Source organism: Manihot esculenta, chromosome 7, assembly GCF_001659605.2.
Source record: "Manihot esculenta cultivar AM560-2 chromosome 7, M.esculenta_v8, whole genome shotgun sequence".
NCBI classification, from domain to species: domain Eukaryota; kingdom Viridiplantae; phylum Streptophyta; class Magnoliopsida; order Malpighiales; family Euphorbiaceae; genus Manihot; species Manihot esculenta.
The window spans coordinates 3,365,555-3,379,080 of NC_035167.2; the positions used below are offsets into that span (position 1 = coordinate 3,365,555).

General features: G+C 34.9%; 1 protein-coding gene across 2 annotated transcripts; it reads right to left on the minus strand.

The window, feature by feature from the left end:
* Window positions 1-177: 177 nt before the first annotated feature.
* Window positions 178-12,336, minus strand: LOC110618884 (cullin-associated NEDD8-dissociated protein 1). 2 transcript variants are annotated; one of them, XM_021762158.2, is made up of 29 exons: window positions 12,138-12,336; window positions 11,315-11,381; window positions 10,766-10,935; window positions 10,009-10,219; window positions 9,759-9,924; window positions 9,043-9,172; window positions 8,452-8,566; window positions 8,179-8,336; window positions 7,965-8,088; window positions 7,608-7,658; window positions 7,450-7,532; window positions 6,886-6,970; window positions 6,702-6,803; window positions 6,501-6,599; window positions 5,410-5,520; window positions 5,250-5,333; window positions 5,011-5,151; window positions 4,778-4,870; window positions 4,555-4,676; window positions 4,285-4,447; window positions 3,963-4,202; window positions 3,556-3,804; window positions 2,909-3,085; window positions 2,654-2,800; window positions 2,455-2,571; window positions 2,013-2,181; window positions 1,293-1,370; window positions 1,066-1,204; window positions 178-746 (listed from the first exon to the last, which is right to left on the minus strand). In XM_021762158.2, the coding sequence occupies exons 2-29, from the start codon at window positions 11,348-11,350 to the stop codon at window positions 650-652; spliced, it is 3,657 nt and encodes a 1,218-aa protein (XP_021617850.1). In that variant the 5' UTR covers window positions 11,351-11,381; window positions 12,138-12,336; the 3' UTR covers window positions 178-649. The 2 variants fall into 2 exon arrangements, with proteins under 2 accessions (XP_021617850.1, XP_021617849.1); XM_021762157.2 differs by having other exon boundaries at window positions 11,315-11,395; window positions 12,138-12,335.
* Between the last annotated feature and the right edge of the window lie 1,190 nt (window positions 12,337-13,526).

The following is a 13,526-nucleotide window of genomic DNA, read 5'->3' on the forward strand; positions in this document are numbered from 1 at the left end:
CGCATCAGTTTTTTTTTTTTCTAGAAAAAAAATAATAATTAGCAGGCCTGCTATATAATTTCTACTATTGATGGCTCTCCCAAGCTGTCAACAACAGAACTACGGCAACAAAAGAACACTATTGTTTGTTTCTTTTCCACTTAAAACAAGGCTTATACAGAACCAAAATCACAGCTCTTCAAACCAAAATGCTAATTTAAGTTTTTTTGTTCCATGGTCTGAAATTCAAAAAATGCATTTAGGATTCTATCATCCATATGAATTAAACAGTACAACCAATTGTTTGGTAAAGCAGCCAACCTCTTCTCTCAAATGGATAAAGCAACAATTGCAATATTAATATCAATGGTATTAAGAGAGAAGAAGCATTTTGACCCAACCTATACATAAAAATCCATTGGCCTGTATTTTGCATCATAGGAAAATGGTCATGTAATCCCCTTCTTATCAGCTTCTTCAACCCAAAACTTTAGCATTCTTAAACTAATTTCCCCGCATTATACACCTGTAACTGGGGCCATTGATCTCTCCAATTCTTTTAATTTTTCCTCGTACTGGAGCTTCTACAGCACACACATCAAAACATCCATATTTTTCTTTCCCTCATGACATTCACTACAACCACCCGATTTGAAGATTAACATGCTCATCACTCGTTACGGATGGAATAATACTTTTCTGAAAGTGTAGGAGATCTTGAAATTTCACTCATAAGGCTTTTGAATTTAAGGCTGCAATCTCCTCCGCTGCAAAATAAGAAAATAGTGATCAAGCTCCAGCGCATAGGGAATTATTCAACTTGTTTAATTCACTGCTCAAATTTAGTTGAAATTCTAACCAATAGACAATGTATTACTTGTTAAACCCAATCTAAGATGTATTACGAATGCTGCAGAAATTGTGTTACTAGGTTTAAAGATACAAAGGCACATTAATTCAACTGCACACCCAGTGCATCCATGACTTTCCAACCATCGTAGGAACATAGTACAGAATTGAAATCTGATACTTTCCACCAAAGTGTTCCAATGTAATTCAATTTGAATAAGAAAACAAAGGCCAAACCTTATTCGATTCAAGGCAGCAATTGCCCGAAGAGCACTGCGGATCATGTCTTCATTGCGATCTACTTCTTGCTTGACAGCATCTTGCTTTGGCTTAAAATTGATAGTTTTTTGGAGAGGATCAACCAGAGAGTCCAGTACTGGAACTCAAAAGAAAATCAGGAGGGGGTAAAAAGAAAAGGGTCAACTCATGAGACACAGACTAGAAGTTGATTAACCAAAACTTACCAGCCAAAACAGCAGAAGGACATTTATCTGCAAGTTTTGAGAGGATAAGATGGCAAGGCATTTTAACATCATAATGATCTGGAATATCATAAAAACAAGTCAGCTTAGTTGATAAAATCAATGAGAAAATGAAATGCATTTACTCTTTTCAATATTAACATTGTTAGCCATGAACAAATCTAATTCTTTGGATTCAATATGACTGCTAAATCATGGATTTAAATCGCAGTTATGACCACATTCGCAGTCGCAGTCGTGATCACTGGTAACAGAGATAGGCCTGTAATTGCTGTAACGTAAGTGCAATGGCCTATTGCTATATGAGAGTAACGGCCATTATAGGACAAAAACCTATAAACACACGACACCCTTATTGAAAACCATGAGCAAAATCAAAGAAAACATCAAATTGAAGCAGAAGGATTCTCTTTAAGATTAAAATACATTTTGGAGATATATTTTTCTTAAAGAATTACATTTGTAAGTTTAAGATCATTAGAGTAGGGGGAAAGTATTATTAGTATGCTCCCTTAGTAATCTGGATAAAATAAATTCATGCATTAAATTTTCTAGCCCACAAAAAAAACCCAAATGTGATTGAAATGAAGAAACCCATCAGAGTCGCCACATAAAAGCAAAACAAATGGGAAAATGAAAGAGTAAATGGATAATATTAATTAAAAAAATGATGAGTGGTCATCAGAAGGCTCATATGCTTACCGTCAAGACCAGATTTCAGGTAAGGAACAATGAAAGATGATGGGTTTACTTGATCAAGACAACTATCCAACAATGTGTCCACACATTCAAAAGCAGCTTTCCTCAACTCAAGTCCATCATCCACAATATGCTTGAAAGGCCCTAGATCAACTGTTCGTATCAATTCTTTCTGCACCAAGCAACAAAGTTGAATCAACAAGAGATTTATTACAGGACAAAGTATAGACAGCAAAACCAACAACTTAGTGACCCCATAACAAGTTAAATCAAGCAATATACTATCATCTGTGTCATTCTCCAGGTTACTTTCAAATGATTTAGCATGGCGCTGAGAGAACAAGTTAAATAAGGAATATAGAACCATCAGCATTAAATTTACAGTCTCACAACAAGCACATGCATATTACATCTGCAGAAGAAACTCCAAGATTATCAGGGTTACCTTAACAACTGTTTGATCATAGAGAAGCGGTAATAATTCAGGAAGAAGTCCCTTAATAAGATTAGGCTTATTATGAGCAAATGTACTTAATGCTAAAACAGCTGCACGCCTGACATGCTGCACACCAAATAGAAAAATAGCTTTTAGTTGAAAACGTAATCAACCCACCAAAAAGCACATATTTCTGAATCTGGCTTACCCGGTCATGATCCTTGATGAGCATAAGAAATGATGAAATCTCAGGATAAATAATTTCATCTATCTTCTCTGGACGCTCAACTATAGAATATTTTACAGCAATGACTACAGTTGCTCTAGTGAATGCAGCTGGACTAGTTGTTCTCACCTATAGGAAAACAAGAAAGAAACAAGACATCATAACTCTGAACAATAAGATTACAAGCTACTGAAATCCAAGGTGTCTTGGTACTTTTTTTTATGGTCCATCATATACCTTAAGTGCAGGAACAAGTTTTGCAGGTTCTATTAGTGCAATTTTCCCTAGGCACTCAGCGACAACATTTCGCACTCCCTCCTCCTCACTCTCACAGTGATTAAATAGCAATTTAAGTATCTTCTCAACACTAGAGTCCTGGAACTCTGCTTTATCTACAGATTGCCTTACTATAACCTGCATCATGGAGGATGTTAGAAATTACAAAAGATAGATACAATGAAAACGATAATATTGACTCCAACATATTTCCCCTTCAGGAGGTTTTTGTTGAATAGGAAAAATTAAGATAATGTTCAATCCATGGAAGAGGGAAAAAAGGGAAAAAGAGAATAAAAGAAATAAGAGATTAAGCAAATATCATATTAACAATTTATTTGCAATTTTCAACGGATAGGAAAGGATTTTAATCATTAAAGATAGGATAATCACATTAATAATTTATTTTTTAATGTTGAGGGAGGGATAACTCTTCTTCCCTCAATTTTGACAGAAAAGCAAAGTGGGGTTAAAAGGAGATAACTAATCACTCCTTATCCTTTCTTTTTCAACCTCATCAAAATCCCAGAACAGGGGATAACTCTTATTCCTCAGTGTGTTCCTTTCCTATCCCTCTATCCAAACAAAGTGTAAATGAGAGAACCCACCTCCTTCAGAGAATGAAGCAGGAGATACTGTTTCTTCTGCTGATTATCAATCTGATCCAAGATAAAAGGCAGATACTTGGACAGATTACCAACAGCAATATTGCCAAGAGCATAAGAAGCAGCAGACTTGATCTCTTCAAATGGAGACTGAAAGGATTCAATAATAATGTTTTCTATATGCACATGCGAGCTTAGGTCCTTCCTTCTCCCAATCTCCCCAAGGCACAGCAAGGCAAGGTGCTGCTTAGCCTACAAATTTAAGTTGAAAAACAATCCTTTTAAGCTCAAAACTTTTTAAATAATAATAATAATTAAAAATGAAGGCCATAACGAATAGGAAAAAGCTAGCTGTTAAGAAAAAGAGAGCATTAAAATAGGTTTTTGCAGAACATACTAGAGAAACTTACTGAATTGGTACTACTGTCATCTTTAAGAATATCAGTGAGCATTTTCACTGTGGATGAACATTTCTGGTCACCTGCAGCAAGGCAGAGAACAGCCACACATTGGGCTATTGAATATAAGGCCTGTTTTGCAACACCACCTGACTGAGGAGATGGCTTTGCACTGGAAAGAAGGCAGTCGAGTAAAGTATCAAAACTTGTATTTGCAGAATAGACCAATGCAGCAAAGAAGTTTTGCAAAGCCTGCAATATCAAACAGAAGGCATTTAGAAACAACCTTAATCCTAGAACAGAATATAATTATTAATAGCAGCAGTGGATCTACCAAAAGGGCTTGACCCTGTAGCAAGGAGCTTTTGATTAGTGTCAGTGCCTGGGAAAGAACTTTATTTCTAACAGCCAAGCCAACATTTGGGCTTGACCTCCTGTCTGCCATCAAAGTGCAACAGAGTTCCAGAGCAAGTGCTGTCATGTGCAAGTCTGAATCACTGACACAGGCCAAAAAGGAGAGTCATCATTCAGAATAAGCATAAACAATTAATAACCATGCACAACATAAAAAGGTTATAAAATGAATGAAAACAAATCAAGGAACCTTATAAGAGTTGCAAGTTCAACAATAATAACTTCATAGGCGGACGAACCAATCTGATCACCATAAGCCACAATCAACGAATTAAGTGTCCCTAATGTTGCCTGCCTCAGAGCACGATTGGCCTAGTTATGAAAACAAGCAGTCAGTTCAGAAATCATGAATGTCTTTGGGCACACTTTATGCACAAACCATCAATTTAACAGCTGGTGAAAAAACTCCATACTTTTCGCAGGAATGCTGTTAACTCTGCAATTACATGCTCCAAAACGCAAGATAGATCAATCCGAAGAGGAGAAGCAGCAATGACAGCAAAAGCCTGTAGACAGAAGCTCAAACATTCAACTAACCAAAAACTATCATGGCCACGCAAAGAAAATGTCTTAAGAGATGGAGAACTTCAACGAGAAAGCTTAGGTACAGGACTAGATAAAGAGACAAAAGTGCAGGAAAACTGACCTTTACAGCTGTAAGTCGTGTTATTTCATTCCCCATCCGGTCAACTAGTACAGGAAGGCATGCGGGTAACTCTGTCCTGAGGTAGTCACCAAACGTTGAAATAACCAGTCCCATGCAAGAAATAGCACATTCCTTAACTTCCTGAAGAAGATGAAAGAGCAACATTTAAAAAGGGGGGAAAAAGAAAGCAAAGGACAAACAAATTTAGCATGTGACAAGCAAAAACCAATAAGTCAAACCTGGTCTTGGTCTTGGTTTGTCAATCGGGACATAATGGCATTGTAGATTGGATGAACATAAGGTGTGAAGTCAAAACCCAAGCCCTACACAGACCCTTTCATCACGTTACCAAAAATGATGAAGAAAAAGTTTTGAATAAGCAGCTGCACAAAAATCAACCTGAATATTTGGACGCACAACACGAACGAGTTCCCCACATACTCTTAGTGCCTCTGCTGTTACCTTGTAGTACCGTTCACCAACAGCTGATAAAACCGGACTAGAAAGAGCCTACAGGCAAAATTTGCATATGCCATTTATCTCATATATTCTCATGAAATTACTGGTGTATAGAACATCAGGCAAATAGTATGAGATGAGATGTCAATTTTATATGACTTTAGGAGAAGGGAGAGCAAAATACAACTGCAAATACTCTCCTCTCCCTTTGCCCACCCATAAGATGAGAGAAGAAAGGAAACAAAGTTGGAAGCATCCCAATCTTAATTTTAGCTGCCTCAACATTTACTTCTCTTTCATATTTATCATAGAAGGAAAAGAGAAGAACTAAAAGTGAAACTCTTGCTTTAGGCTTAATATATGTGCCCAGAACAGAACGTAAATTGGCTGTTGACAAGCACACACCCCAACTTGTTAATGTAATAAGAATACTATGGAAACTGATACCAGAAATATGTGAATAAACCATTTTATATAATGAAACACCTAAACTAAACAGGATAGGAAACATTGTCATGCCTGCTAATGGGTTCTGCATAAACCTTAATCAGTAGATAAAACAAGGTTTAAGCCATCAACTTATAGGATGGAAGAATACAAAGATTAAAATGCCTAAACCAAGTTGATTGATAACCTGTTAAATTTCTGCCTTTGGATTAACAAAATAAATTTGCTAAAAAGAATATTTCAAGAATCAGTGCATAAGACAAAGTTTAAACCATCAAGTTATAGAGTAGAAGGAAGAATACAAGGATTCAAAGGCCTAAACCAATTTCTGTTGAGATCCTGTTGAATTTCTGCTTTTGGATTAACAAAATAAATTTGGTGAAGGAATCATTCAAGACAAACAGCTAAACATGTTTAACAAATATTTCACTAAAGGTTGCAGGAAAAGCAATGGGGTTTCAGATAAAAAGAATAATCCTAGTGAAAAGAGTTTTTAACCCAAATGAAAGAAGAAAATCAAGATACTACATTTGCACAAATAATATAATAGGAGAAGAGAAAAGAGCAAGAATTGTTGTCATTACCTTGATATGAGGGTGGAAAACAGGGGGAGAATGTGAAGCCAATACCAGTCTAGTAAATATAAGAGCTTCAATCTTCAAGTTTGAGGTTGATGTTTTATCCTATGCAAGTTCATAGGAAGAAATTAGAAAAGGGGAAAATGACAGCAATAATACCATGGACAAGAAACTAACACAATGTCAGTTTGAAGCAAATTTACTCACATTTAATGCCTTTTCAATTCCTGGAATGAGTGATCCAATATGTTCAGCCAGACAGTCTGGCAAGACAACCACAAGTTCTTTCAAAACAGAAAATGCACCAACCTGTAGGCAGATGAGATGTTAATCATAGTACTCAACATAATGGGCTTGACCATAAATACACAATGGATATCATCATTCCTACCTTTGTCTTGATAGATTTCTCTCGAAGCTGCCTATTTATAGATTTAACAATCTTTGGCACTTCCTGCTTCAGTAGCCATCTTGGGCTATGTGCAGAGAAAAAAACTCCATTTCAGTACTTAAATACAAGTACAGAACATTGTGTGAACCCCAAATCCACTTATAATATTTTTCCAACCCATTGCAAAACAGCTCACAACTTCCTAAGACCTATTGACTTCTGAATGATGAAGGTAAAACTATTAATTTAGAGAAGAAAAGAGACCATTTAAACTAATAACCCTCATAAAGAAGACCTACTGCAAAGCAGCAGTTCCCCTCTAAGAGGTTGCTCTATAAGTCCTCAAGTTTGTTTGAAAATGAGCTTTATGTTTTCAGAAGTTCAAAACGGTATTGAAATCAGAGAAATAATATGATGGATAAATGCAACAAGTAAACGAAATAGAACAGCAACAAGAAACACTTGGAAGGTCACCACCAGACATTCAAATTGCAAAGACCAAACACTAATTTAAGGCCAAAAAGGAGATATATACACAAAACTTGAAAGATGTCTAAAACTTGCCTTGATTCATTTGTGTCAATCTGCCCTTTTGTAACATTTCCAGTTTGGCGAAGTAGCTCAATGAATGTATTGAATACATCCATCTGTATCACAACATAATTAAATTGCCAACATGTTAAAAGTTAGCAAACACCAATAATTAACTGTTACAAACTCACCTTCACATTTTCTTCCCTTTCTTTGAATCTGTCAATCAGTTTAGGACAGGCCTGCAGGAAGAGAGAATAATGAATGTTCAGAAAACATTATTAAGGGTTTTATAATCACAAAAGAAACATGTACCAGACCAATCACAACAGAATTGCAGGAAGATATCATGCTGTCAAAAGCAGTAAAAATATGAAGTCACCAACTTACAAACTTAAATTTAGTTTCAAACACAATGAAACAAAGACAAGTCCAGCTAGCCCACCATACAGTATGACGTAAAAATTATAGTCAATTTATTAATTGCAAGAAAATAAGCTCATCAGTTTTATATAACAAAAAATAATCACAAGGTAACATGTTTATACCTCCTCATAGAGTTTTGAAAGCAGTTCAGGACGAGATACAATTAAGGCTGCCAAGCATTTAGCTGCTGCCCTTCGAACTTTCCAGCTAACATCCTCATCATCAGTATATTCATTTGCACTCTCACTGAAAAACAAGAAAGGCCAGGAAATAAGTAATAGGTTCACCAAGCACATGAATTGTGCATCAGCTCCCAATGTATTATCAAAAACATACTCATCTTCCTCCTCTTCGTGATTCTCATCATCTGTATCCTCTTCCATGTTATCAGTGAAGTTTGGATCATAACTTAGGTATTCTAGAGTAAGATGAAGAATTTGATCACAATATGAAGAAATGTCCCTGGGGCATCTGAGCAGAAAACTTTCTAGTGCCTAGAGCAAAACTTCAAGATATGAGACTATAGTCATAACACTAAGCAAACAAAGGCACATTATCCATATAAAATAAGGAAAAAATAGAGTGGTGGTGCTGGTGCACATACAGCACCTGTAAGCTATATTCACGGAGCTCCTCATCATTCTCTGATGCACTAGTGCAGTAATTAATCAAAACTGGCACTGTATCTCCAAGATGAGGTCCAAATCGATATCCCACAGAACGGCTAGAATACCACAGCATTATCATTTGTAAGCACAAATAAACTTCAGTTTGAACTTTGAAGCACAAGTAAATCACGCTTCTGCTTCTTGAAATCCAAAAAAAAATAAAGCTCTATATTTCACTTTTGTCATATAAAAATTCCTGCAGATATGGCCCCACAAACATGCATACACAATACATTTAATGACAGATTGCATATCCAACACCCTTACATATTCTGCCATATCCACACATTGGTTATACACTCTCCTGCAGTCCCAACCACAAAAGACAATGTGGGCTAACCATTTTAAACAAAATGGTTTAAACCTGAGAGTTATTTAGGCCAGTTGGGCTTGGAGGTTATATATTCTTACTCCAGTTACTACACTAAGTAATTCAAAATTTAACTTTTCAATTTGTGTTTCGGCATTTTCTTCATGACACAATAACAGGAAAAAAGAAAACAGAACAAGTGATAGACAAACACATGCTTACCTTAAAGCACCAATCATCTGAATGTTTGTGCGGGTCATTTCAGGCTTCACACCCTTAGTTCTCAAGTTCCGAACAACTTCAACTGTTGCCTTCGCCAACAAATCATCCGACAAGCTCGAAGCAAGAGATGCTGAAAACAAGAGAATTATGTCATGCCATATGGCCCATATCCCTAATCTTGTCAATAGCTAATTTCATCTCTGATTAGTTTGCAGCCTACACTGCCATCCCAAAACAAGGTTCATAGTAATTGCAGATTTCCTTTAATCAAGGGCACAATTCACTTCTTAAAACCAACTGGTAGGAATCTGGTTTCCTTGTTCAAGTATAGAGAATAGTATCACACGGGAGGATCAAACATGCAAAAACTATCATTAATTTATCAATGATATGTCTAGCCTTTGAAATGGCACTCTATTCTAAGGCCTAAACAACAGCTAATGCCAACTCTTTTATTTAAAGAAAAAAAAAAGGCGAGAATGAGAGAGAGAGAGAGAGAGAGAGAGAAGCAACTAGTCAAACTTCCAAGTTCCAACTCCCAACCAGATGGAAAATAGTGGGTTACAAATTCCACGCCTTATTGTTTAACAAAAAGGAAACAAGCATAGCAAATGTGAATTCTCAGCATTGACTAAAATGCCAGAGAGAAAAAGGAATTAAAAAAAAAAAAAAGCAGAGTCCCAAGCATAATGAATAAAAATTTTACTTGCTCTTACCAATACAAGAAACAGTCTTCTTTCTTACACTGGCTTGATTGGAATTCAGTTGGGATAGAAGTGCATTCAAAAGCAGCTCATGGTCAGTTGCCATCAAATTTCCAAATTTATGGAGGACATCACATAAAATATCAAGACATTCACATTTTATCTCTGTGCTCATCCCCTGATGAAGAAAAGAATAAGCAAAATTAAGCAGGAAATTTTAAAAGGATTGAGTGTTGATCACTGAAACATCTTTTTAACTTACTGGACTAGTTATTCCTTTTATCAACTGTGGAGGTAAAGAAACAAGAATGGATTGAGCAAGAGATTGAGTTGTCACTTCAGATACAATTGTCTTCAAAGCTATGCTTGCAATGTCACGGTGCTGATCTTTGCCATTGAGCAATTTATCACATAATTTATTAGTCATCTCCACAACTCGTGCCTCACTGACTTTCTTGACCAGCGGAGCAAGACTGAAATATCAAATTGACAAATCATAAAAGAAGCCAAGCTGTACGACCACCCTTCAGCATCTGTCCCATTTTTACTCCTTTACCATATTTACATTTGAACAATTCATAGGCAAAAGAGACAGCGGCAGTTGTCATTACTTTGGGAGAAACTGAGTGAAATTGGAAAATACAAAATCGATAGAATTCAATTAAATTCATTTCCATTTACCTGAGTTCACATGTTTGGAAACTCCTTGATCACAAAACTTCATACCACATTAAATGCAGCATAGTTTGAAAAACAAAAAATAAAAATAAAAATTATTTGATGGACCCACTAGCTACTACTTAAAACCCAAGACGACCCTATGTAAAACAAATTTGTTAATTTATAAATGAGGGGGTAAATTAGGACTCTACATACCTCGAATTTACTTCCCATCATTCCAAACAATGGGATTCAAACACAAAGACAGTTGTACAAAGTCAAAATCATAATCACTAAATTCACAAATACAGTCCAAGCAACATCATCTTAAAATCTAATAGTCATGAAGAAAGGAATACCACTTCACAGCCAATCCAGAAACATCGCCAGCTACGTCGTCAAGTTGCTGCAGAACAATGTTTGACAACTTTATCTCCAAATCGGCATCAGCTTTAAATGTGTCCTTATTTAACTCATTAAGCAAGTCGGATGTCGCCATATATCTGTAATCTTTATCCTTACCCGTCATCTGCAAATAAAACCAAAAAGCAAAAATAAAATAAATAGACTACAACAGCTAGACTACCTAATATTCATATAACTATCACCCCAACATCACACATACTAAAAAGGGCATTCCAGTGCCTAAGTATCCCTGCTTTGCAAGGGGCAAGGCAGGGTTGTCTATAATACACAGAATTTCCCCTGTTTTTTTTCCTTTTTTCCTTTTTTTGGCATGGAGGCTGTTTTCATGTTCAAAACAGGGATCTTTCACTTGCAAAAAAGAGCAGCCGTAACCTTGCCCCACAGCTCACCCACCAACAAACATAAAATAAACCATTATACAATAATCAAAGTACATAGCAACCAAATGTATACATGAATTAAACAACTCAATTAGATCATACCTTTTCCAGAATACCAGTAATTTGCAAATTTGCCATCTTGGTCAACTATGTGGACAGCAGCAATGCTCTGTTATATGACACCTAGGAGAGAAGAAATAAGTAAAAAAAAAATATAAAATAAAAGACTCAAATCAACAGCTCTTGAGGCTGGGAAACCCAATGAATCCAACATGCAAGCGCATGGGCATGCAAAGGATATGGGGACAAAAGTATTATTTTCTTTTCATTGACGAATTCAGAATGCTTAATACAACTAACAATTTATAAAATACATCACAACCACATAATGGTTACATGGATATCAAAGACAAAACAGAAGAAGACCAACACAGTTCAAACAATTTTCCATCTGAATTTTCTTATAAGATTAGACCGCCAACAGATATATTTTGCATTTCTTTTCTCTTTCTCTTCCGATCAAACTATACAATCACAAACACATTGCGCAACCGAGAGAGCTAACATCAAAACAAGCCAAGTGAAAAAAACTAAAAGTTAACACTTACCCAGGTAGACCCACGTTCTAAACCCACAACCTTTATATAAGAATGATTAACTAAGCTAAACCCTAAATAGTCACACCAAATGAAAGAAAGGGGAAAAAACTATCAAATGAATGACAGAACAGAAAACCCTAGAATCGGAGAGTAGATTGCCCACATAGTGGAATATAAATCAAAAAATTAACACTACAGCATATACAACAATGAAAAAATAGCAGAAACCGAAATAACATTGTTTTTCTCATTGCACATTGATATATGGAGTAGCAGCAGCAGCAGCACTGAGCGAGAGAGATAGAGAGATCAGGAAGAGAACATACCGAGATTGAAACAATTGGATTGGGTTAGATTGGATTAGATTGGTAGAAATTGTGAAAGAAAAAGAGAAAATGATCTGAGCTTTCTAGTGTATTTTCTGCTTTGTTGCTTTTGGTATTTGTTTCACGTCTTCCTCTTTCATCAGTGAGCGAGTCGCACTAGTGAGCTGAGCTACACACACCTGGCTTATATTCAGGGACAAGGAACGTGTGCGTGCCCATTAAAGCCCACAGAAGCAGGCCCTGGTTGAGCTCTGTTCGAGCCGCAGGGTCAGGGTGGGCTCCCTGGTGTGTATAGTGGCAACCCGGTGCTATAAATTAAGGATTTTTTTTTTTTTTTAAATTGAGTTTTTAATCCCTTCATTTTAATAAAATTAGCGGTTGGGTCTTAAAATAAATTACCCTAGAGGATAATTCAATTGATCAACCCAACAATCTAAACCAAAATAAAATCAAACCATAAAATCAATAAAACCAACCTATTCCTCCTTTGGAAAATCTATTAGGATGCACGTTCCACCAGATTAAGTCTCGGAATGCAATTTAAAAATATTATTAAAATGCTAGAAATATTAACCGTAAAGTTTACTTACACAACCTAATTAAATTACTTGTATATATATTATTTAAAATATTTTAGTTTGATTTGTTGGATTAGTTTACTATTTTAATTTAGTTTATATATTATTAGTAAACATAATACTAAAATTTTAATAGATTGAATATTTTATTAATACTATATATATTTTTATCATTATAATAAATTATTTTATTATATTAATTTATCATATTCTTCTCACCTTAACTATAAATATTTTTTATAATTTCTTATATATTTAATTTATTTCCTATAAATAAAGTTGATTATATTTTTAAAATCATCCTTTTTTCTTAATTAAATTAATAATATCATTCAAAATTTCGTTAATTTTTATTTCACAATTAAAAATTAATATATTATTGTAATATATATAAAACATATATATATATGACATGAACTTATGATTTTAATAACTGATACAACATAAGAATTAAGCCACGAGACATTATAAAATTATATAATAAAAATTTAATAAATCGATATGCGATCGAAAAAATTTTATAAAAGTCAGTATCTCCTAAACAAATCGAATGTTACTGAATATCATTATCAAATCCCTATTACACATATATTCTTTATTTTTTATTGGTAAAAGTCGAATTTTTAAGAGATTTGATAATAAATTTTATTTTTTTATAATATAATAATAAATATGTATGAAGTTTAAAATACGTATTATTACACATTTATTTTAAAATCAAAATAATTTATTATATTCGTCTATTCTATCGATTTATTAACTTGAATATCGGTCATTATTTCTCTTTTACAGGTTTATCGATTGCAGTTTA